Below are 26,857 nucleotides of genomic sequence, written 5' to 3' on the forward strand. Positions count from 1 at the left end.
ACAGAGGTTCCGCCGCAGCAAATGGTAGAAATTTTTAAGGAAAGCTATTTAGCAAGTTGCTTATTTTTGAAGTTAGGAATCAAATAAACAATAATATAAAAATTATTTTCTAAAGTGTACGTAGCCTTTAAGACACAATCCCTGAAATGTGACTATGCCAGGGGCCAGTACGAGACCGGAGCAGAGATGGCAGCGCGCCCACCTCGTGTGCACCTGTTAAATAAGCCTGGCGGTGTAGTCAGCCCCATTGGCAGAATGGAAAGGGTTAATTCACACGTTCGGAGAGACCATGTTGAGGTACGAGGCGCCCTCCCTCTAAACCGGCATTGATTTTCATTTAGGAGGCCACTTTTGGTCACGTTGATAAATCACAGGCTCGGCCTCTCCTGTGGGGGACACATCAAATTCCCTTCCCAGAGTCAATATTTGCAGAGCGTTATTATTGATCAGCGCTCCTTTACTTCGTTCGGACTTTACTAGAGTCTCTATTTTAATTTTTTTTTTTTTTTTCCTGAAAAAAAAAATAAAAAAAAATTTAAAAGCCATAAAGGGAAAATTGCGCCGGCCTCACTTTACTGTTCCCCGGGGAGGCGTCCAGTACACATAAAATGATTGCAGAACGCAGGCCGAAAATGCGGCAGTCACGGCTCTCCCGGGGCGTGTGCTCATTTCCAATAACAACTCCTGCTTTTGTTTTCTCCCCCGACCACCTGTAAATCGTACCCGGCCTGACACTTACATTACAGGTCAATGGGCGGCTATTTCCCGGCCAGCTGAGCGATGAGTCCGGGTAGACGCCACTCACCGAAAGGAACGAGCGCCGGCTAAACGTCTTATTTCTGCCATTACAGACGTAATAATGCGCCATTTATTCACCGAGTGCATGAGGATAAAATATACTGCCGAATATAAGACACCGCCACGACCCGCCTGCATTTACTGAACAGCTCATCTGAGGGGTCTCTGGGAGCCCCCCGTCTTCACAATTTGCAATTGTCTCCTCGGTAGCCACTTTGCACCTTCAATTAAAGCCTCACAGTGGCCATTGGAATCAGCAAGGCCTTTAAAAATGTTGATCGGGCCATTTACATTTTTATCCCCTTTCCGCCTAGGACAGTTTTTTTCCTTTCTGCGTTTTTATTTTTTCCTCCCCTCCTTAAATTATAATAATAAAAAAATTGTCCTCAATCAAACCGACCTGGAGAATCAAGTCGTAAAAAAAAAATGCGGCATTGCGTGTTTTTTTTTTCTGGCAATTTTGCCACATTTGGAATTGTTTGTTAACCGCTTTCCAATAGATCACAAGATAAAAAAGGCAGCTTGATGTGAAAACACAAATCGTCCCTCAGAAAAAAAAAAAAAAAAAAAAAGTCTTAAGTCTTCGTACAGCTGTATTAAGGGAAAGATACAAAAAAAAAAAAAAAAAAAAAAAAAAATTGTGGCTCTTGAAAGAAGGGGAGGATATGGGCGGGATGGGGGGCGCCGGACCTTGTAAAATACTACCACATTTAGCCAGAACAGTAGGTTGGATCAGGGGCTCAATGGACAAACAATGGCTTAGAGTAGAAGAACCAATGTCTTCATCCCCTCTACGATCTGTTTTACTGGAACACACTGACGACCCAATACCATCTGACTGCAAAAATATTCGTGGGCTAGCCACAATTACAATTTGGAGAAAGTCACGTAACGCTCTGGCTCCCCCTCTCTCATCATTAGCTAAAATCTCTGATTTATTAGAAGCCCCATCCCATCAAGCTGCTAAAATCCCGATTGAACTATTCTTTGAAGATGGAACGCTCCTCCCCCTACAAGAAATACGTAAGCTACCAGGGCTATCAAGCTTTACATTCCTACAATATGGAAAGTTCTCCTACTTCCTATGTCAACGACACCACTTGACTGACCTTGATAGATCTTTAATGCCCTATGAAGTCTTATGCACCATAACAAAAGTACCCACCAGCATTCTCTCAACAATCTGTCAGTCTTTGCTTAAGGTTGATGTACCTCTAAAATGGGCATACCTAACTCAATGGGAAAAGGACATGGGTACCTCCTCTACTGAAACACAATGTGGCGTAGCGCCTACTGTGTGTGTTGGGGAACACTCGCTTGGCAGCGAATTAATGTCGTCAGGCACAGATTTTTCTTACAAAACAGTCCATACGGTTTATTTAAGCGTCATAAACCGCACTGTAAGTCAGGCTTCTCATCACCGGCTTACACATAGTCCATTATTTCATCACGTGTGGCTTTATATAGCATTCACTAGTCACGCCGTACTCTCTCCAGTCACCGGGTGACCGCACAGTTCAGTAACAGACCATTGTCAATGCACATAGTTCTTTCCCCATACCCGGGGTTACCTCTCAGGAGCTCCTGCTCCACAGACTTGCTCCTCGTCAGTCCAAGGTCCTCAACAGGACAGCGTCTTTCTCAGTGTGGGGCCGTCCCAGGCTCCGCACACACATGTGGCCTGTCCGGGTGCTATTCAGGACACTCGTCCAACACCCAGGCCACCAGGTCCAAGGTCTCACCACATGCTCCAGGAATCCAATCCTACTCCCAGGATCTTCCAACACAGACCTTACAGGACCTTTCACCCTGAACCATTCAGGTACACACACTCTGTCCATGTGACCAGACCTCAGTCACATTATATGGTTGTAACCACCCCCCATGGATGGGCGGTACATGTGTGGTTAGTCAATTCCCGCCCAGCTCTTTGACTAACCCTATAAGCCACCCTTATAAGTAATACACAAATACTTGTGGAACTATAAGTCCCAGCATCACCACATCATTTTGGGCTTACAGCTCAGAGAACCTCTGCGACACATACTGGCCATTTACCATAATGCCAGTCCCTAATTCACCATCATAATTATACCTCCAAGCGCATCCTGAAGCGCACACACAGCGCCCCCTAGCTGTAACAAAGGTTACTGCATCACAATATATATAGGAATTCCCACGGTCCCTTCACATTGTGTACGTATCCAGGAGAATTCAATTAAAATTGTCAATAGATGGCACCAAGCTACAGCGACAACATGATGGAGGTGTGGAGAGAATGGCGGCAGCTATATCCATATTCCATATCCATATTCCCTGCATGCCATCTGTCTCTCTTGTGCACTTTGGAATTCTCGCTCAGTGTGTAACAAACTCTCCTTCATTCATGACTTTTTCCTTTCTAATTCTCTTAACCTCCTGGCTCTTACTGAAACCTGGATCCAGCAGTCAGACACTACCGCTGCTGCTGCTCTTTCATACGGTGGACTACACTTCTCCCATACCCCAAGATCAGACAATAGAGCTGGTGGAGGCGTTGGTCTGCTCCTATCACCAAAATGTTCCTTTCAGGTTATCCCTCACTAGTCTTCGCTTCTTTTGAGGTCCATGCCGTCAGACTCTACACCCCCTTCTCCATGCGAGTGGCGGTGGTGTATCGTCCTCCCGGCCCCTCCCATCAGTTCCTGGATCATTTTGCCACTTGGCTTCCACATTTTCTCTCCTGTGACATCCCTACCCTCATCATGGGAGATTTCAACATCCCCATTGCTCTTCCCCTCTCCCCATCTGCTATTCACCTTTTATCCCTAACCTCCTCGTTTGGCCTTTCGCAGCTTACTAATTCTCCAACGCATTAAGACGGAAACTCCCTCGACTTGGTCTTCTCTCGGCTTTGTGCAGTGGATGATTTTGCAAACTCCCCTCTCCCGCTCTCTGACCACAACCTTCTTTCATTCTCTATCAAGAACTGCCAGGCTGCTCAGGTCACCCCCACTGTCCAGACTTATAGAAACATACAGGCCATTAACACCCAGAAACTTATGAAGAACTTGCAGTCTTCATTGGCCCCTATCTCCTTCCTCTCATGTCCTGATTCTGCATTGAAGCATTACAATGAAACACTTCAAAGTGCCCTGGATGAATTTGCTCCTCCTATACATCGAACACCACAACACAGACGGCGACAACCCTGGCACACGGTGCAAACACGTTTCCTGCAGCGGTGCTCCAGGTGCGCCGAACTTCTGTGGAGAAAATCCAATCTACACGAAGATTTCATCCATTATAAGTTTATGCTTAGAACATACAACACTGCCCTTCACCTCTCCAAACAAAGCTATTTCAACACCCTCATCATCTCACTGTCCAATAACCCGAAACGTCTCTTTGACACTTTTAATTCTCTACTCAACCCAAGAGTACAGGCCCCAACCACGGAGCTCCGCACTGACGATCTGGCCAATTACTTCAAAGAAAAAATTGACCAGATCCGACAGGAAATTATCTCCCAATCACCTCATGCCATGCACTGTCCTCCCTCCCCCACTGCATCTAGCTCACTCTCTGATTTTGAACCAGTCACAGAAGAAGAAGTAAGCAGGCTCCTTGCATCTTCTCGCCCAACTACTTGCACCAGTGACCCATTTCCGTCACATCTCCTCCAGTCCCTTTCCCCTGCTGTCACCCCTCACCTTACTAAAATATTTAACCTCTCTCTCTCTTCAGGTATCTTTCCCTCATTTAAGCATGCCATCATACATCCACTACTTAAAAAACCATCCCTCGACCAAAACTGTGCCGCTAACTATAGACCTGTCTCTAATCTTCCCTTCATCTCTAAACTCCTGGAACGCCTGGTCCACTCCCGTCTTATCCGCTACCTCTTTGATAACTCTCTTCTCGACCCTCTCCAATCCAGTTTCCGCTCTTTAGACTCTACTGAAACTGCCCTCACTAAAGTCTCTAATGATCTACTAACAGCTAAATCAAATGGTCATTACTCCATGCTAATTCTCTTGGATCTCTCTGCAGCATTCGACACTGTGGATCATCAGCTCCTCCTCACTATGCTCCATTCCATTGGCCTCAAGGACACCATTCTCTCCTGGTTCTCCTCCTATCTCTCTGACCGCTCCTTTACTGTATCTTTTGCTGGCTCCTCCTCCTCTCACCTTCCCCTTACTGTTGGGGTCCCTCAAGGATCGGTTCTAGGCCCCCTCCTCTTCTCCTTGTACACTGCCCCTATTGGTCAAACAATCAGTAGATTTGGTTTCCAGTACCATCTCTATGCTGACGACACCCAATTGTACGCTTCTTCTCCGGACATCACGCCTGCCTTTCTAGAGAACACTGGCGATTGTCTAAACGCTGTGTCTAACATCATGTCCTCACTATATCTGAAACTGAACCTGTCAAAGACTGAACTCCTTGTGTTTCCTCCCTCTACTAATGTACCTATACCCGACATTGACATCTCCGTGTGTGGTTCCACTGTTACTCCCCAGCAACATGCCCACTGTCTTGGGGTCATACTTGACTCCGAGCTTTCCTTTGCCCCCCACATTCGATCACTGGCTCACCCTTGTTATCTGCACCTCAAAAACATTTCTAGAATTCAACCTTTTCTTACTTTTGACTCCGCAAAAACTCTTACTGTTTCTCTTATTCATTCTCGTCTCGACTATTGTAACTCTCTTCTAATCGGTCTCCCTCTTACCAAACTCTCCACTCTGTCTTGAATGCTGCTGCCAGGATCATATTCCTCACCAATCGTTACACCGATGCCTCTACCTTGTGCCAGTCATTACACTGGCTACCCATCCACTCCAGAATTCAGTATAAACTTATTATCCTCACCCACAAAGCCCTCCATGGCTCAGCACCACCTTACATCTCCTCCCTTGTTTCAGTATACCACCCTACCCGCGCCCTCCGTTCTCCTGATGACCTGAGGTTAGCATCCTCAATAATCAGAACCTCCCACTCCCATCTCCAAGACTTTACACGTGCTGCGCCAATTCTTTGGAATGCACTTCCCAGGTCAATACGATTAGTCCCCAATCCCCACAAGTTTAAGCGTGCCCTGAAAACGCATTTATTCAGACTGGCCTACCGCCTCAGCACATTAACCTAATCTATCCCTATGTGGCACAGTCAAAAGTTTTACCATAACCAGGTTCCTCGCATCATGTTCCCACATGCTTTATGCATCCATTAGCCCTCTGCGTCTGTACTGTTACACACTTAACATTATGGCTGGTCCATACAATCAGGGCAACTGTTACCACCCACCTTTCATGTCTACCTCTTTCCTCATAGATTGTAAGCTTGCGAGCAGGGCCCTCATTCCTCTTGGTATCTGTTATAATCTACTGTATGTGATTATTGTTATGCTGTAATGTCTATTGTCTGTACAAGTCCCCTCCGAAATGTAAAGTGCTGCGGAATATGTCAGCGCTATAGAAATAAAATTTATTATTATTATTATATCCACATCTGGGGGTCCTGTCAGATCCTTCAACCTTTTTGGGAAGAAGTATCCACAATTAGGGCTCATACTCACTGGCGAGAGACTCGCAAGAAGAAGAATTAGCAGCAAGAGTAAATCACAGCTCTGATAATTTTAATAACATTTGGAAACACTGGATCCACTTCAGGACCCAATCATCCTTCTATTCTGCAATTACACCATAACTCTTTACTAAAGAGTTCACCTCTCTGCTGTCCAGAATCCCGGAGTGTCTATCAGTCATATCCTCCTTCTTCTTCTCTCGCTTCCTCAATCTCAATGTGGACAAATCTGAACTCATCATCTTTCCCCCCATCTCTCAGATCTTCCTTACCCGACCTAGCTATAACAATTAATGACATCACGCTTTCCCCCGTACTGGAGGTCCGCTGCCTCGGAGTAATCCTTGATTCTGCCCTGTCCTTCAAACTGCACATCCAATCTCTCTCCACCTCCTGTCGCCTCCAGCTCAAAAATATTTCCAGAATCGGTCCCTTCCTCAACCCTCATTTTACTAAAATGCTTGTGCATGCCCTCATCATCTCCCGCCTCGACTGCTGCAACATCCTTTTCTGTGGCCTCCTTGCTAACACCCTCGCACCTCTCCAGTCCATCCTTAACTCTGCCGCCCGACTAATTCATCTCTCTCCTCGCTACTCCTCCGCTTCTCCTCTCTGCAAATCTCTTCACTGGCTCCCATTCCCTCAGCGTATCCAGTTCAAATTACTAATTCTGACCTACAAGGCCATCTATAACCTGTCTCCACCATATATCTCTGAACTAATCTCCCGATATCTTCCCTCACGTAATCTCCAGTCCTCCCAAGACCTCCTTCTCTCCTCCACACTTATTCGCTCCTCATCAAACCGCCGCCAAGACGTCTCCCGAATATCCCCCATCCTCTGGAATTCCCTGCCCCAACACGTCCGGTATCAACCACACTCGGATCCTTCAGATGGAACCTGAAAACTCACCTCTTCAAGAAAGCCTACAGCCTGCAATGACCCCGCTACCTCCTTCTCTCTTTCTCTCACCACTACCGGAGATATCACCTCAGCCAACACCGGGACTGTTGCAACCCCCCAACCTACTGTTTCCTTCCCCACCATCCTGTAGAATGTAAGCCCACAAGGGCAGGGTCCTCTCCCTTCTGTATCAGTCTGTCATTGTTAGTTTACTGTAAGTGATATCTGTAATTTGTATGTAACCCCCTTCTCATGTACAGCACCATGGAATCAATGGTGCTATATAAATAAATAATAATAATAATACTAAAAGCATATCCCAAGGTGCTGCTCCTACTCCCCCCCCCTTCAATATTCTCCCCCTCCTCACTGCTCCCTCTCTCCCTTTCTCCGTTCCGAATTCTCTTCAGTGTACTTATCTCATTCTATACAACAAATATTGAAAGTTTCTATCATTTTCTTGATTGCAGTGATTGAGTTTTGTATACAAGAAATCACTTCTGTAAAATGTTGCCGGCAGTACTTACTATTGCTCTTATTAATGATACGGCTCCTTTCTCAAACACTGTTTGTTATATTTAAATATTTTTTCAATAAAAAGAACATTGAAAGAAAGAAGAGGAGGAAAAAACTAAAATGTGCAAAAATGGAAAATTGCCTGAACGGGAAGGGGTTAAAAAATTCAGAGCTTTGCAAAAGAACAAAAAAAAAATTTTTACGTCTCCATTTTCTAAAAACTGTAAGTTTTTTTTTATTATTTTTTCCATCTGAGTAGCGAGCTGTAATTTTGTAGCGTTTTGAGATATTTATGACATTTTAATATATTTTTTTTAAACTTTGCAGCATTTACCCTACGGGTTAATTTTATTTTAGAACTTCTTAGTTCAAACTTTTTATGATGCAATCTTACTAGTTATCTTTATATATTTCCTTTTTTTTTTTAAATCGAGGATTCAAACTTTTATCCTTTTAATTTTTTAAAATACGGTATATATGTGGGTTTTTTTTTTACTTTTTTTTAATTAACTTTCACTTATTTTATTTTAGTTCCCTCCTCTGCAAAAGAAACACTTTAGGGAACAAAAAAGCCCCTTTTCCTAAACTGTTCAAAACGACTTCAAGAAACGAAAAACTCCCAGAACCAGCAGCATTTCCATTAGATAACGCATCGGACCCTAAAGCCCCCTTTACATTTAGCGATGCACCAGCGATCCCGACAACGATATGACCCGGTTAGGATCGCTGGTGCATCGCTAAATGGTCGCTAGTGAGCTGCCAAACAGGCAGATCTCAGCAGTGACGCAGCAGCGATACAGCGGTCGTTACTTACCTTTCAGACGAGGTGATCCTGACGTCCTCCCGCCCGCATCCACGCGTCACTAGTCAGCGCCACAGGAAGCCCAGCAGGAAGCGCCCGACGAGAACTGGAGCTGCACAATCTCGCACGATCAGCGACAGACAGCGGGGAGCCGGTCAGAGGTAAGTATCACACATAGCGATATCGCTGCTGCGTCACAAAATCGGTGATGCTTTAGCGATATCGCTATGTGTAAAGGCCCCTTAACAATCCCCTCTGGAGCCCAGGGGCAGCAATCTATTTAATTGCCTCCGGTCGCTGCTGATAGAGGCGGGTGGCGGGTTATTAGGGCCCCCCACTGTGTATGGAGTCGGATTGGCTCCTTATCTCTGTACATCCACACCTGACGTAGAACGTAATTTTATGTCCAATGTCAGGGAGGGCTAAAAAGTGATCGCCAGGATGTGGCTTCACAATTGGTGGGTGTCTGATATCCGGGACCTTGGTTGGGGCTGTGCGGCAGCTCTCTGCACGGTGGGCGTCTGGGAGCGCCGCTCTGCAGGAAAGATCACTGTTGGGGCCCCTTTATTCTTAGTTTCAGAGGTCCCCATTACGTATCAAAAATAAAGTTTTACAACTTTTTAATAATTGTGCTTTGACACCTGCGCAGTGAAGCAGCGCTGCTCGCTGTCAGAGAATGGGCACTTTCTTGTTTACATTCAGAGACTGAAAACATCCGGTCCCGTGCCCGAAACTACTCACAGCTGAGGGTTTGTTGAAGTGGATCCAGTTTAGATAACCCTCTGTGAGCTGAAGGCTACGGCTACAAGGCGATTTTGGCCGCGACAGATACGGCGTGACCGAAGATCGCAGCGTTATACAAATGAATGGGATCACATTGCGACAAGCAGGTCGCAAATAATCAGACTCGGTTGGATTTTTTGTGACTTGCTTGTCGTGGTTGCAGCAGCGGTGTAAGAGTCGCAGTGCAGCCGCATTCACTTTTCTAGCACCAAATCGGATTGCACTCAGACCAATGTTATTCAATAGGTGTCATCTCATCGATTTTTTTTCTCAGCTGAAATCGGACTGAGAAAAAAAATCGCAGCATGCAGCGTATCTCGGACAAGACTCAGCAATACATAGTAACATAGTTATTAAGGTTGAAGGGAGACGTTAAGTCCATCTAGTTCAACCCATATCCTATCCTAACTTGCCCTAACATGTTGATCCAGAGGAAGGCAAAAAAAACCCACGTGGCGCAAACAGTAAGCTTCACATTGGGGGAAAAAATTCCTTCCCGACTCCACATACGGCAATCAGACTAGCTCCCTGGATCAACACAATATTAAGGAAACTAGTGGGTATACCCTGTAATATTATACTTTTCAAGAAAGGCATCCAGTCCCTTCTTAAATTTTAATAGGGAATCACTCATTACAACATCATATGGCAGAGAGTTCCATAGTCTCACTGCTCTTACAGTAAAGAATCCGCGTCTGTGAGTATGCTTAAACCTTCTTTCCTCCAGACGTAGAGGATGCCCCCTTGTCCCCGTCACAGGCCTAAGAGTAAAAAGATCATTAGAAAGGTCTTTGTATTGTCCCCGCATATATTTATACATTGTAATAAGATCACCCCTAAGCCTTCGATTCTCCAAACTAAATAACCCCAAGTGTAATAACCTGTCTTGGTATTGCAGACCCCCTAGTTCCCTAATAACCCTGGTCGCTCTTCTCTCCACCCTCGCACTACAAGTCAATAGGTGCGAGGAAAAAAAAATAAAATCGCACAGCACTCGCACCATGCAAGTGCTGTCCAATTTTTACGCACCAGTGTCCTTTGAAAAGCCGGCAATTCATGTGCGGCTACAGTCCCGAGGTTAGTAATGGAGAGGCGTCAATAAGACGCCCCTATTACTAACCCTGGGTCTGTGTCTTTATTTCAAATAAAGGATTTTTTAATGGGTGTCTTTGTTTTCTTTACAATGTGACTATGGGGTTAGTAATAGGGGCGTCTTATTGACACCTCTCCATTACTAACCTCTGAGCTTGATGTCACCCCATATGCCACCGCTACAGGGCAGTGGGAAGAGCAAGGCTATGTGCCAGAACTGGTGCATCTTAGAGATGCACCTTTTCTGGGGTGGCTGAGCGCTGGTGTTTTTAGCTGGGGGGGGACACTATCTGTGGTCCCTTCTTTGGCTATTAACATCAACCCTCAGCTGTCTGCATAGCCATTGCTGGCTGTTAATTATAGGGGGATCCCATGCCATTTTTTTCCGTGAAATAATCTTTTATTAATTAAATACATGTCCAGTATTTTGCACACACACTATACTAATTGTATTTGTCACTGACATCTACAGTATATATATATATATATATATATATATATATTCTATTCCATGTGTATATATATATTCTATCCTATTCTAACCTGTCACTGTGTGATTATACTGTATGCGGCAGAACATTTGCCAATATATCTATCTATCTAATATATATATATATATATATATATATATGTGTGTGTGTGTTTTGAAGAATATTTTGTTTTAAAACAATGTGTAAAGGACAGAGACCTGCTGTATGTAAAAGCTCATGTTAAAATCGCATTGCATACGGATGTCATACGGATGTTACGTTTAAAAATCACACAGAAATCGCATGACACTCGCAGGGCACTCGCAGGACACTCACAGGACACTCGCATGGCACTTGCAGGACACTCGCATGGCACTCGTCCGTTTTTTCGGTCCGGAAGTCGGACCGTTTTTTTTCTTGCTTTTGGGTATGAGCCCTAATGCAGGAATACAAATCTCTCTCCTGCCCCGAGGGTTTGTTACAGTGTATCAGTGCAGCTGATATTTATCCATCTGGGGTCCAATCACATAGGATTGTCTAGACCATGTACAATTGTAATTCAAACTACGAAAAACCGAACTAATATCCAATTTAAAAAAATTTTATTCAAATAATTAAAACATATACAAAAATATATATAAATATATACAAAAAAGGTGAAATCACAATACCAATAAAGAAAGGGAAATACTGGAAACCAATAGGGCACTAATGAGTTGCACATAGAAATATATTATTCTGTATAGTCATAAATAAATATCCATAATAAAGTGCAAGTGCAAAAAATGTGCAAAAATAATAAATGAAAAATGAAAAAATAAAAATAAAAAATAGATGCCACTATGTAAGATTTAAATAACATATATCATCATAAAGTTTTTTCCAAAGTATACACAAAATAACATATAATTGGCATAAAAGAAACATGCAATGCGGATTTAAGTAAAATTGTGTGAAAACCTCTATATAAACCTATAGTACACGTAAATATAATAAGGGTTAATGCATAATAGCAATGCTAAAAGGTAAATACAAATGCCACATAATATAGGCATTAATACTTTACTGCAGACCTTTGCCAATATAATAGGAGTTAGTATACAATTCCTCAATATGTACTTGTGTGCTGTAAACCAGTGCCAATATAGTAGGAGTAAATAAACTCCACCTCCATGTGCACCGGTGTACTGCAGACTGAATGGCCATGCCATATTATATATACAATTATCAAAGACGCATGTTCACAAGAGAAAAATGTAATAAATACCTAATGTCTGTTAGTGCCAGGTTCCCAGTATAAACCCGACCTCGACGCGCGTTTCGGCGTCTGCCTTCGTCAGACCAACTGATATATAATATGGCATGGCCATTCAGTCTGCAGTACAGGTGCACATGGAGGTAGCATTTGTATTTACCTTTTAGTATTGCTATTATACATTAACCCTTATTATATTTACGTGTACTATAGGTTTATATAGAGGTTTTCACACAATTTTACTTAAATCCGCATTGCATGTTTCTTTTATGCCAATTATATGTTATTTTGTGTATACTTTGGCAAAAACTTTATGATGATATATGTTATTTAAATCTTACATAGTGGCATCTATTTTTTATTTTTATTTTTTAATTTTTCATTTATTATTTTTGCACATTTTTTGCACTTGCACTTTATTATGGATATTTATTTATGACTATACAGAATAATATATTTCTATGTGCAACTCATTAGTGCCCTATTGGTTTCCAGTATTTCCCTTTCTTTATTGGTATTGTGATTTCACCTTTTTTGTATATATTTATATATATTTTTGTATGTTTTAATTATTTGAATAAAAAAAATTTAAATTGGATATTAGTTCGGTTTTTCGTAGTTTGAACTGGTTTGTTTTCCGAATTGTCCTTTTAAACTGTCCATTTGTGCGAAAAAACTGGTTATTTATAACAAGTATATTGAGATAGGATAAGCACTATTGTCTTGAATTTTTTCATTGCATGTACAATTGTAGCAAACCCTCAGCTGTGAGAATTATTAAGCCTGTGTTGGTTTTTAGCCTTTGCTTATAAACAAGATCATCCACATTCATTGGCAGAAAGTAGAGACCTAAAAAATGCAGAGGATGGAAACATAAAGTGCATTTCAAAGTTGTGGAACTTTTTATCCTAAAACCTAAAAAAAAACAATCGATAAAGCGCCGGCGACTCCTGATTCTGAAATCTGAACCCCCTGCGGCAAAACTACAACTCCCATCATGCCTTGAACGTCTGCAATTGTTTTGCAGCCACTGAGACAGGTCGGGGAAGCCTTGTTTGTACTTTATCATTATCGTTAGATCTTTTCGTGTCATTAACCCTTTTGTGCTCGTCATCATTAGGACTGGCCGTGCGTCCGGTCCAGAGGATGCTTCTTCCTGGAGGAGAACGGTATAACGAGTCATCACTACCGGCTGCAGTTAACCCTAAAATCCACGGTTTATCTGACTATCAAGCCGCTCAATCTGGGCAGAGCTGAAGGTACGTGCCAATGTGCGCAGCAGACGCCGCCGTGTGGCCGGGAAGATGTGGATGTGCTGCCCTCTAGTGTTCATCTGGGGAACTGAACGGACAATATGACAAGTTTTAGAAAACTTTTGTAAATCAGAACTATTACCAGGTCACCACCCCCGATCTCCGCTTAATCATGCCCATATAAATCACTGATCTTGCTGCACATCTGTATTGTTGCTAATTGATAAGGAGCTTTATTATGTATTTAAAGGTGTTTTCCAACTTAACTCCATGAATGACCTGTGACGAAAATATACATGATGTGTCAGTTCTCACCCCCCGACTTATATCTTCGTCATGCTGTTCTCGCAGCAGCAACAGCAACAGCGTGGTTACGCTTCTCCCTTCTCCCGGCAATTTAACCCCTTTAATATCACTGTCAATAGCAATGAGTTGCCGATGGTTTGCTTTAGCTACTGGGGGCCTAAAAATGCCCCCCTGTACCTGTACAACTTAGTACGCCTATTAGACTGGGCTGAATACAACGACAGGCGCAACCTTCTGCAATGCAGAGGTATCACAGTGTATAATATCTGCAATCAGGCTCCTGTCTATTCAAGTCCCAATGAATAGATGTCGGTTTTATTTTAATAGATTTTAACTTGCTAAAAAAAATGTAATAGATTCTTTAAAACTATTATACATAAATAAAAAAAAAAATTTAAAGATAAGAAAAGATTAAAAATCCACCCCCCAACCCCCAAAAAACAAACACATTTCCCCATATACAAATTATTTTATTAAATAAAAAAGTAAAAAAAAAAAAAAAAAAATTAAAAAAATCCCATATTTAAATAGTTTTTTTTTACTACAAAAAGGTAAAAAAATAGTCACGTAATTGGCATCACCTTGTCCATAATGATCGATCGGAGTCATACAATAGTTTACAAACCCAAACAGTTGCCATATTGCTGTAGCTATTGTCGTGTCGCCACATCGCACATGAAAAGATATTTATAAAATGAAATCAATAAATTATTCGCAGGTCAAAATGGTAACAATAAAAAAATACACTTCGTGATGAAAGAAAACTGTATTATTTTCTTTTAAGGAAAGTTTTCCGTTTCTGTAGGAAAGTCTTCCCCCTGGATGTCTGTGGACACGGCTCTGTTTGTCCTGAAGGAAAGCGATGGACGAGGAGACCCTCAGCTCGTGTCCTTCACAGAGCTGCGCCATCAAGAGGTCCGGCTATTAATGTCGCGTCTTTGCTCTTATTCGCAGCCTTTCATTGGCGGTAAACTTCGGGGGGATCTCCTGACATGTACCCCCCACAGAAGGCTGCAATGTGTCCCACAATCACGCTGTAAACTGGGTATAGTGGGGTCGTCTGTGCTAGATCCTAGAGAAAAAAATATTCCTGGCATGATGGAGGACACGAAGTGATCCTAGAATAAAGGGGCTGAGCCAGAAACTGCAGCACAACCCCATTCTTGTGACTTGTGCTGTAACACTGGACACAGGGTCCGGATGGAGCACCGGTTCGTAAAATCCCAAAACACTACAGAGCACCGCAGCCCCTTTATTCTACTGATTAGTGGGTATCTCCACCAATCAGCAAGCGGATCCATATCCTAATGATGTGTGACGTATGTCCGTGTGACCACATGAGCGATGGATTCATCATATCACATCCACAGTCCTACGTCTGGAAAGGAGAACTCGGGGCCGGCTCCTACACACTCCTACCATTCACGACAGGCTGCCGACTGAGAAAGAATAAGAAGCCGGTCACCAAGGAAGCCCGGCTGGTGTACAGAGACGGCAGCGAGGATTTACAGCTGACCCCCGAGTTCAGGTGAGTCTGGAGGCACCACGAGTCTTTATGAAGTGATCCACATCCAAACTTACTATGATGCCTGCACAGTTCCCTACTTACACACTATGAGATTCAGCATAGCCCTCCATAACTACTGCGTGACAAAATGAAAAAAATATATAAATAAAATCCTCAACTTGTCACCTGCCCCCGACAGTCTGCCCCGGTCTGTACCCTCGATGCTCTGCCCCAGTCTTTGTCTCTGATGCGCCCCATTCTGTTCCCCCTAAACTCTGCTCCAGTCTGTACCCTTGATGCATTGCCAATGTTTGTACCCTCGATACTCTGCCCCAGACTGTGCCTCTGATGCACTGCCCAGGTCTGTGCCTGCGATGCGCTGCCCCGGTCTGTATTCTCGATGCTCTGCCCCAGTCTGTGACTCTGATGCGCTGCCCCAGTCTGTGACTCTGATGCTCTGCCCCAGTCTGTGCCTCTGATGTGCTGAACCTGTCTTTGTCCTCAATCCTCTGCTCTGACTCGTTCCCTCGATTTTCTGCCCCGGTTTGTGCTCCCTGAGCACTGCCCCGGTCTGTGGTCCCGGCGCTCTGCCCGGGTCTAAGCCCCCAGCACGCTGCCCGGGACTGTGACCCCGATGCTCTGCCCCGGTCTGTGCCCCAGATGCTCTGTTCCACTTTTTGTCCTGAAATAACAATCGGCTGCGCTGAGACTCGGACGCACAGATTGAATGGTGGAACAGAGGAGCGACGCCGCACATTGCGTTATAATTATGTGCATCCTGAGAATGCAGATACAGTAAATCGAGACCCCATTTGGCCCTATATATCCACCCCCCCCAATTCTCCAGCCCCAGAGCGGCTGCATGCATCTGGCGCTGTACACTCACTGGCCACTTTATTAGGTACACCTGTCCAACTGTGTGTTAAGACTTAATTTCTAATCAGCCAATCACATGGCGGCAACTCAGTGCATTTAGGCATGTAGACATGGTCAAGACAATCTCCTGCAGTTCAAACCGAGCATCAGTATGGGGAAGAAAGGTGATTTGAGTGCCTTTGAACGTGGCATGATTGTTGGTGCCAGAAGGGCTGGTCTGAGAATTTCAGAAACTGCTGATCTACTGGGATTTTCACGCACAACCATCTCTAGGGTTTACAGAGAATGGTCCGAAAAAGAAAAAAAATCCAGTGAGCGGCAGTTCTGTGGCCGGAAATGCCATGTTGATGCCAGAGGTCAGAGGAGAATGGGCAGACTGGTTCGAGCTGATAGAAAGGCAACAGTGACTCAAATTGCCACCCGTTACAACCAAGGTAGGCAGAAGAGCATCTCTGAACGCACAGTGCGTCGGACTTTGAGGCAGATGGGCTACAGCAGCAGAAGACCACACTGGGTACCACTCCTCTCAGCTAAGAACAGGAAACTGAGGCTACAATTTGCACAAGCTCATCGAAATTGGACAGTAGAAGATTGGAAAAACGTTGCCTGGTCTGATGAGTCTCGATTTCTGCTGCGACATTCGGATGGTAGGGTCAGAATTTGGCGTAAACAACATGAAAGCATGGATCCATCCTGCGTTGTATCAACGGTTCAGGCTGGTGGTGGTGGTGTCATGGTGTGGGGAATTTTTTCTGGGCACTCTTTGGGCCCCTTGGTACAAATTGAGCATCGTTGCAACGCCACAGCCTACCTGAGTATTGTTGCTGACCATGTCCATCCCTTTATGACCACAATGTACCCAACATCTGATGGCTACTTTCAGCAGGATAATGCGCCATGTCATAAAGCTCGAATCATCTCAGATTGGTTTCTTGAACATGACAATGAGTTTACTGTACTCAAATGGCCTCCTCAGTCACCAGATCTCAATCCAATAGAGCATCTTTGGGATGTGGTGGAACGGGAGATTCGCATCAGGGATGTGCAGCCGACAAATCTGCGCCAACTGTGTGATGCCATCATGTCAATATGGTCCAAAATCTCTGAGGAATGCTTCCAGCACCTTGTTGAATCTCTGCCACGAAGAATTGAGGCAGTTCTGAAGGCAAAAGGGGGTCCAACCCCTTACTAGCATGGTGTACCTAATAAAGTGGCCAGTGAGTGTATATTGTTCTCCATCTAATATATAAAGCTCAATGTGGGTGTATGTGTGTCCGGGATTGGCATCCGCACCGTCGCAGCTACAGCCACAACACTTCGCACAGTCACACATCTGGACTCCGCGAGCGTCATAGGCTATTTTGTGAGGCAAAATTTTAACCCTGCGCGTTCCAATTCACCAAACAATTTTGCCCCCATCTACATAATGGGGAAAAAGTGAAAGGCAAAGTGTTGGAGGAAAATTGACAGCTGCCAGATGTGAACAAGGGGGACTGAAAGAATGAGAGCGATGGCGCCAAAGAGTATATACCGTACAGTTGCTAAGGTGGGGCCCTGACTTGGGATACTCACCACACGCGGGGATATGAACACACACACACACAAAATGCGCCACACACTACCACGTGCTTCACCACATACACCACCCACAGCACACATTTCACCACACATACACCAACCTCGCCACATAAAAGTCCAAACACAAAAGTCGCCACTCAAAACTCGCCACGCTGTCCCAGCGTTTAAAAGATGAAAAATGAGCTGTGATTGGTCGCTATCAGCAACAGTTTTCTTTGTAGACAGTTGTTGTAACTGAGGCCTATTATTCTTATCATTTCTATGGTGTTATCGTCCTTCTGTAAAGCTGGAAATAACACAATTTATTACCGTGCCAAAACAGACCACCCTCTGACACAGACTGCAGGGGGAGCCCAGTATCACACAGGAGAGGATAAGATACACGGCTCAGCAGTCAGTATCACACAGGAGAGGATTAGATACACGGCTCAGCAGACAGTATCACACAGGAGAGGATTAGATACACGGCTCAGCAGACAGTATCACACAGAATAGTATTAGATACATGACTCAGCAGTCAGTATCACACAGGATAGGATTAGATACACGGCTCAGCAGTCAGTATCACACAGGAGAGGATTAGATACACAGCTCAGCAGTCAGTATCACACAGAATAGTATTAGATACATGGCTCAGCAGACAGTATCATACAGGAGAGGATTAGATACACGGCTCAGCAGACAGTATCACACAGGAGGATTAGATACACGGCTCAGCAGTCAGTATCACACAGGATAGGATTAGATACATGGCTCAACAGTCAGTATCACACAGGAGAGGATTAGATACACGGCTCAGCAGTCAGTATCACACAGGAGAGGATTAGATACACAGCTCAGCAGACAGTATCACACAGGATAGGATTAGATACACGGATCAGCAGTCAGTATCACACAGGATAGGATTAGATACACGGCTGAGCAGACAGTATCACACAGGAGAGGATTAGATACACGGATCAGCAGTCAGTATCACACAGGATAGGATTAGATACACGGCTCAGCAGTCAGTATCACACAGGAAAGGATTAGATACACGGCTCAGCAGACAGTATCACACAGGATAGGATTAGATACACAGCTCAGCAGTCAGTATCACACAGGATAGGATTAGATACACGGCTCAGCAGACAGTATCACACAGGATAGGATTAGATACACGGCTCAGCAGTCAGTATCACACAGGATAGGATTAGATACACGGCTCAGCAGTCAGTATCACACAGGATAGGATTAGATACATGGCTCAGCAGACAGTATCACACAGGATAGGATTAGATACACAGCTCAGCAGTCAGTATCACACAGGAGAGGATTGAATGCACGGTTTTTATGTGCAATATAATCATTATCATTTGTTATAACTAACCACAGTTGGTTACTATGCCCGGGCAACGCCGGGCTCTTCAGCTAGTTGTAAATAAAAGACATAACACAACACCTGTGTGAACAGAGCCGTAACCTCGCGCAGCAATGCGCCACATGAATGCCTATCACTCTATTAATGCAAACTGCAGTAAATAAACATGGACACGGTCTGCTCATCCGCCAAGAGATAACGCTGATTCCCTCAGATCCTTCAACTACCAGGGGATTGTTTTGCCCCTTCAGGACCGATGGGTTTCCGTAGTAGTCGGGGGCCTATAGCTAGTCTGACGTGTGTATGCCTATGGAGCAACCGATGACGGGGGGATCACTCCCCAAATTAAAAGTTATCACCAGTCAACAGGTATTGCAGTTTTCACATCAGCTTTTAAAGGGCTGTAAAAAAAATTAGCAAAATAGTAAACTCCCTCCAAAAAATAACCACAACACCCCATTGTTTTTTGGGTTTCCTCTTTTTTATGTTTATCATGCAGCAAAAATAATCCTGCACCGCGATTCTCCTGTCGGTCCAACTACGGCGACAGCAAACTTTTTCTGAGACCCGTAACTTTTTGTTTTTCTGCCGTCCTTTTAAAGAGGCCACATGTACGACGTTCTGATTTGCTTCTTGTGTTTTTACAAGGGAAGTGCGGCGATCGATAAACATCAGAATTGGGCATTTGTTGTTTTTATATATTTTTCCACTTTATGACTTTTTAATTGATTGACCTTTATGAATGTGGCAATGTTTATTTTTTTTTTTTAGATTTTTTTTTATTAGAGGAAGGAAAGGAGATTCCTGCTTTTTATATTTTGTTTTATTTATTTATTATTTTACATGTTTATCTTTAATTTTTTTACTTTTATTTTTTGGATCCTCCGTTAAATTGAGGGCTTGTACTATGTACTGCAATATTTCGGTATTGGCATGGCCAGGCTTCATACCTGTAGGCCCAGTAGCTCTCCTCGATTGCTCCACTTACAGGGGTATTCTCATCTCCAAGACCCCAATATATGGTAGGTGTAATAATAATAATATTAGCAAATACCTCCAATTAAAAATGTAGTATAGTTCTTCTGACTGGCTATGTCACTTACCCTATGTGCAGGGCATTGTAGTAGGTTAGGTGTCCATGGTTACGACCACTAACAACTAACTGTCACTATATGAGTGGTCTGAACCATGGACACCCAAACTCCTGCAGTGCCCTGTACATAGAGTAAGTGACATAGTGAATCAGAAGAACTATACTATATTTTTAATTGGAGGTATTTGCTAATATTATTATTACACCTAATATATATTGGGATAGAATCATGGAGATGGGAATACCCCTGTAAATGCTGCTGTCAGTGACAATGGCATTTAAAGGGGTTGTCCAGTACTTTTTTTTCCTACAGTTGCTCACTACCTGCTCGTTCTATCCGCCACCAGCTCAGAACAGTCACAGACAGAGTAGCTCTTCTTCTTCCAGGCTGCTCTGTCGATGGGACATGACTGCCGACGTAATGCTGATTGACAGTTGGCTCCCCGCAGTTAGGCAATGGGGAGCCGGCTGTCAATCAGCATGATGTCGGCAATCACTCCCCATCAACAGAGCAGGGAGGAAGAGAAGACGCTGCCCTGTCGACGTGACGTCAGCGGAAGCAGAAATTTCTGGAAGTTGCCCTTTTTCAGCACGGCTCTCTCCGTACGTCTCGGTGTGAAATAACGGCCTCTCATCTTCCACATTTCAGATCCGCGCTGTCGGACATATTCGACATCATTGATTTAGACGGCAGCGGCTTCCTGAGCTTGGAGGAATATAATTTCTTCGAGTTGCGGAGCAGCGGCGAGAAGTGCGACGCCGAGGCCTGGGAGGTTTGTAAAGGTGCGTGCTGTTGTATTTTTTGCATCTTGCGCGCCTCGTTCACACGTCGCTGCGGCAGTCGTCTCCTTTTATATTAATGAAGTCACTTAATGCAGTTGTTTAACGGGAAAAAGTGTGTTATTGGGAGATAATTTGGAGGAGATTTCGATGTGTCGCAGCATCCCGGGCCGATAACACCAGCCATATTACAGGCTGTAAAAAGTCCACTAATTCTCAGCAAAACATTTGCATTTTTATGGTTTCTATTAAGAATGCATTAGAACTGAATTACTTTTCTTTTAACCTTTCCGCAAGATGGTAAAAAAAAGCCTCTGGCGTAAAGGCCACGCGCGGGTAACATTTATTATCATATGATCTTAATATCCCCCGTTAACAGCCCGGCTCCTTCCCTGGACCCTGCCGAGGAAAAACCTACCATCATTTACTTGTTATTAATTCTGCCGTTCATCGGAAATCTGCAGATAAAATGAGGGGAAAGCGCCACAGTCCTCCTGGTGGAGATGTGCAGGACGCCGGAGGGGGGCGCCGCGCTGAAGAGCCGCACCACTCACAACGGGCTTTATATATGGCATTCACTGAAAAGGGAAAATATCATTAATTTCTATAAAAGGTTAAACCACTTTTTAAATACAAAAAAGACACAACATTACATTACTGATCCTGAGTTACATCCTGTATTATACCCCAGAGCTGCTCTCACTATTCTGCTGGTGCAGTCACTGTGTACATACATTACATTACTGATCCTGAGTTACATCCTGTATTATACTGCAGAGCTGCACTCACTATTCTGCTGGTGCAGTCACTGTGTACATACATTACATTACTGATCCTGAGTTACATCCTGTATTATACTCCAGAGCTGCACTCACTATTCTGCTGGTGCAGTCACTGTGTACATACATTACATTACTGATCCTGAGTTACATCCTGTATTATACTCCAGAGCTGCACTCACTATTCTGCTGGTGCAGTCACTGTGTACATACATTACATTACTGATCCTGAGTTACATCCTGTATTATACTCCAGAGCTGCACTCACTATTCTGCTGGTGCAGTCACTGTGTACATACATTACATTACTGATCCTGAGTTACATCCTGTATTATACTCCAGAGCTGCACTCACTATTCTGCTGGTGCAGTCACTGTGTACATACACTACATTACTGATCCTGAGTTACATCCTGTATTATACTCCAGAGCTGCACTCACTATTCTGCTGGTGCAGTCACTATGTAGATACAGCGCAGCTGTGAAATATAATACAGGATGTAACTCAGGATCAGTAATGTAATGTATGTACATAGTGACTGCACCAGCAGAATAGTGAGTGCAGCTCTGGAGTATAATACAGGATGTAACTCAGGATCAGTAATGTAATGTATGTATAAAGTGACTGCACCAGCAGAATAGTGAGTGCAGCTCTGGAGTATAATACAGGATGTAACTCAGGACCAGTAATGTATGTACACAGTGACTGCACCAGCAGAATAGTGAGTGCAGCTCTGCAGTATAATACAGGAGGTAACTCAGGATCAGTAATGTAATGTATGTCCACAGTGACTGCACCAGCAGAATAGTGAGTGCAGCTCTGGAGTATAATACAGGAGGTAACTCAGGATCAGTAATGTAATGTATGTATACAGTGACTGCACCAGCAGAATAGTGAGTGCAGCTCTGGAGTATAATACAGAATGCAACTCAGGATCAGTAATGTAATGTATGTACACAGTGACTGCACCAGCAGAATAGTGAGTGCAGCTCTGGGGTATAATACAGGATGTAACTCAGGATCAGTAATGTAATGTGTGTACACAGTGATCGCACCAGCAGAATAGTGAGTGCAGCTCTGGAGTATAATACAGGATGTAACTCAGGATCAGTAATGTAATGTATGTACACAGTGATCGCACCAGCAGAATAGTGAGTGCAGCTCTGGAGTATAATACAGGATGTAACTCAGGATCATTAATGTAATGTATGTACACAGTGACTGCACCAGCAGAATAGTGAGTGCAGCTCTGGGGTATAATACAGGATGTAACTCAGGATCAGTAATGTAATGTATGTACACAGTGACTGCACCAGCAGAATAGTGAGTGCAGCTCTGGGGTATAATACAGGATGTAACTCAGGATCAGTAATGTATGTACACAGTGACTGCACCAGCAGAATAGTGAGTGCAGCTCTGGAGTATAATACAGGAGGTAACTCAGGATCAGTAATGTAATGTATGTGCACAGTGACTGCACCAGCAGAATAGTGAGAGCAGCTCTGGAGTATAATACAGGATGTAACTCAGGATCAGTAATGTAATGTATGTACACAGTGACTGCACCAGCAGAATAGTGAGTGCAGCTCTGGAGTATAATACAGGATGTAACTCAGGATCAGTAATGTAATGTATGTACACAGTGACTGCACCAGCAGAATAGTGAGTGCAGCTCTGGGGTATAATACAGGAGGTAACTCAGGATCAGTAATGTAATGTATGTACACAGTGACTGCACCAGCAGAATAGTGAGTGCACCTCTGGAGTATAAATGTGTCATATCTATGTTTGTATTATAACAGAAAACTTTGAGACCAAGAAGAACGAGTTAACAAGAAAAGGCTTCTTGGATCTCAATCTAATGGAGGCCAATGACCGAGAAGGAGACCCCAGTGACTTGTGGGTGACGCTTCAATCCATGGGCTATAACAAAGCACTGGAAATGACAGAGGTAATTATTTTCATGTGACCAGTCCTTTAATCTGACATTGTATAATGCAGTGCACGCAGCGATCACTCTTCTGAGTCAGATAGGAAAGTCTAATGGCTAAGTGCAGCAGACGTCGGGTGTATGACATTTACCATGTATGTGTGTATGGCGGTGTTATTTCTTCCGCAGGCCTGCCCTTTCCTCATTGATGTCTATGCTGAGAAGACTAAGCCCCAGCTGAAAGCCGTGAGTCTGGAGCCCGGCAGCCGCCTGCTGCAGAAGGTGCTCTGCAGATCAGTCCTTCTTAATGGAGATGCAAAGCAAATGGACGGCTGTGACCACATCGTTGTCTACACCTATAAGAACGACACGCGCATCACGTCTGTCATCGAGAATAAGGTGTGGAACAGCCGAGTGGTTACTGTAGACACGGCCGCCGCTGATTCATCCCGACTCAGTTGGAAAACTTTTTTTTTTTTTCTAAATCTGCAGCAGGTCAATTCTTTGAGCGTTTTTGCAGCATTTTTTCACCATAGAAAGCAATGAGAAAGTGCAAAAACGCTGCAAAAAACGCTTTCAGGTGTTTTTGGTGAATAAAATTGACTTTATTAAACATGTCGGGTAGACAAATGACATGATCTGTACCAAAAAAAACCCAGCAAAAATCTACTTTTTGTAAGCAGCTTCTTTACTGCCAAGAAATCAAGTTTTGGCTGCAGCAAAAAAAGCAAAATGTGAACATAGCCTAAGGGTCTGTGCACACATTGCTGTTCTGTCTCTTTATTTTCTGCACGGATTTCCTAGTGTCAGCAAAGTGAATGCGATCTATGAAGTCTCATTAGTTTTTCCTTGCAGATTTAGGCAGGAGTCACACTAGAGAGGAATACGGACGAGTGAGAGGCGTTAATAAAACGCATTGCACACGGACCAATGATTCTCTATGGGGCAGCTCCCATCAGCCGTATTTTTCTTGCGTATATTTTACGGTCCGTGCCAATCGCAGCATGCTGCGAATGTCAGTGTACTACGCCCGTAATACGCCAATGCAAGTCTATGGGTGCGCAAAAAATACGGACTACACACGGACCACACATGTGACTTGCGAGAAATACGCACCCGGTGTCTTTTAGCAAAGCCGACAATTCAGTGCGCGATACAGTAAACTCCTACATATATATATATATACACACACACACACACACACATGTCATTGAGACATATATATATATATATTTATATTTCACAGAATTCTTCATAGCAGAATAGCCGCTAATTCAATTGCCTGCTTCTGTCAAATTATTCCCCAACCCGACATGAAATGACACATGGTTACATACAGTAAACCATTTCATTTCATTTTTTTTTATATGTCCCTAATAATTAGATGAGGGTTTGTGTGCAAAATTTGGGAGGTGTAGATGTTAATTTAAGGGGTTAATTCGTTGTAAAAAAAAATGTGTGGGCTCCCGCTGTAATTTGTCAACCAGAGAGGTAAAGCAGGTGAGTGAGGGCAGATTTTAATAGCCATGAGAGGGACCATTGTTTTTGCCCCCCCCGGCTTCAAAAATCTGCCCCCAGACACCCCAGAAATGGTGCATCTATAAAGATGTGCCAATTCTGGCACTTATCCTCTCTATTCCCATTGGCCTGTAGCAGTGGCGAATGGGTTAATATGACAAAGGGTTAATGTCACCATTCGATTGCAAGGTGACATTAAGACGATTAATAATAGAGAGGTGTCAATAAGACCCCGATCCCTTATTAACCTATACTAAGAAAGGGTTAAAGACCACACACAGACATTAATTAAAAAGTCTTTTAATGAAAAAAGACACCAAGTTTTTGACAAATTTTTATTAGTCTGGTAATCCAAAATAAAACCATGACCTGCATCAAAAATAACACAACCTCTCTGCCGTTCAGTCATGTCCCACGCTGCAATCCATCAGAAGGGGTTAAATAGTTTACAATGAGGACCGGTGCTAATGCAACCAGCCTCACTGTAATCTACTATAAAATGAATTGATTCACCTCTGCGCAGCCTCATGGCTGCCTGTAGATGAACTAATGACCATGGGAAAGTTTCTGACTTTTTCCCACGGTCATTAGTTCATTCACAGATCAGCCGGGGACTCCCCGCAGCCTCAGTGACGTCAGCAGGAGTCCCCAGGCTGATCTGTGAATGAACTAATGACCGTGGGAAAAAAGTCAGAAACTTTCCCACGGTATGTGTATATATATATAATATTTCATACAGAGCTAGATAGCAGAATAGCCGATAATTCAATTGTCGGCATCTGTAAAATCATTGCAGAAGCCGACAGGATAGGAGACATGGTTTACATGCAGCAAACCATTGCATGTCCATTAGATTTATATGCACTGCCTATTCGGCCCCCTGGAACTTTTCAACCTTTTCCCACATATCATGCTTCAAACATAAAGATACCAAATGTAAATTTTTGGTGAAGAATCAACAAGTGGGACACAATTGTGAAGTTAATCGAAATTTGTTTATTTTAAATTTTTTTGGAAATTCAAAAACTGGGGCGTGCAATATTATTCGACCCCTTTACTTTCAGTGCAGCAAAATCAATCCAGAAGTTCATTGTGGATCTCTGAATGATCCAATGTTGTCCTAAATGACTAATGATGATAAATATAATCCACCTGTGTGTAACCAAGTCTCCGAATAAATGCACCTGCTCTGTGATAGTCTCAGGGTTCTGTTTGAAGCACAGTGAGCATCATGAAGACCAAGGAACACAACAGGCAGGTCCGTGATACGCTTGTGGAGAAGTTTAAAGCCGGATTTGGATACAAAATGATTTCCAAAACTTTAAACATCCCAAGGAGCACGGTGCAAGCGATCACATTGAAATGGAAGGAGTATCATACCACTGCAAATCTACCAAGACCCGGCCGTCCCTCTAAACTTTCATCTCAAACAAGGAGAAGACTGATCAGAAGTGCAGCCAAGAGGCCCATGGTGACTCTGGATGAACTGCAGAGATCTACAGCTGAGGTGGGACAGTCTGTCCATAGGACAATAATCAGTTGTACACTGCACAAATCTGGCCTTTATGGAAGAGTGGCAAGAAGAAAGCCATTTCTCAAAGATATCCATAAAAAGTGTCGTTTAAAGTTTGCAACAAGCCACCTTGGAGACACACCAAACATGTGGAAGAATGTGCTCTGGTCAGAT

The 26,857-nt window shown here is 43.6% G+C and overlaps 1 protein-coding gene across 7 annotated transcripts in view; it reads left to right on the top strand.

Annotated features, from left to right (window-relative positions):
• Positions 1 to 26,857, top strand: part of LOC141048736 (phosphoglucomutase-1) — a 115,980-nt gene that overhangs the window by 27,768 nt on the left and 61,355 nt on the right. For 6 of the 7 annotated variants that reach the window (XM_073544665.1, XM_073544664.1, XM_073544660.1 and 3 more), the window contains 6 exons: positions 13,311 to 13,449; positions 14,555 to 14,664; positions 15,120 to 15,277; positions 20,813 to 20,946; positions 23,525 to 23,673; positions 23,842 to 24,051. The exons of the other annotated variant lie outside the window; for it this stretch is intronic. In XM_073544665.1, coding sequence (XP_073400766.1) covers positions 13,311 to 13,449; positions 14,555 to 14,664; positions 15,120 to 15,277; positions 20,813 to 20,946; positions 23,525 to 23,673; positions 23,842 to 24,051 — 900 coding nt within the window. The remainder of the gene's footprint in view (positions 1 to 13,310; positions 13,450 to 14,554; positions 14,665 to 15,119; positions 15,278 to 20,812; positions 20,947 to 23,524; positions 23,674 to 23,841; positions 24,052 to 26,857) is intronic. 7 annotated transcript variants of the gene reach the window in all.

The sequence above is a fragment of the Dendrobates tinctorius genome, unplaced genomic scaffold, assembly GCF_039654945.1.
Source record: "Dendrobates tinctorius isolate UK_male_01 unplaced genomic scaffold, ASM3965494v1 ptg000138l, whole genome shotgun sequence".
NCBI lineage: Eukaryota > Metazoa > Chordata > Amphibia > Anura > Dendrobatidae > Dendrobates > Dendrobates tinctorius.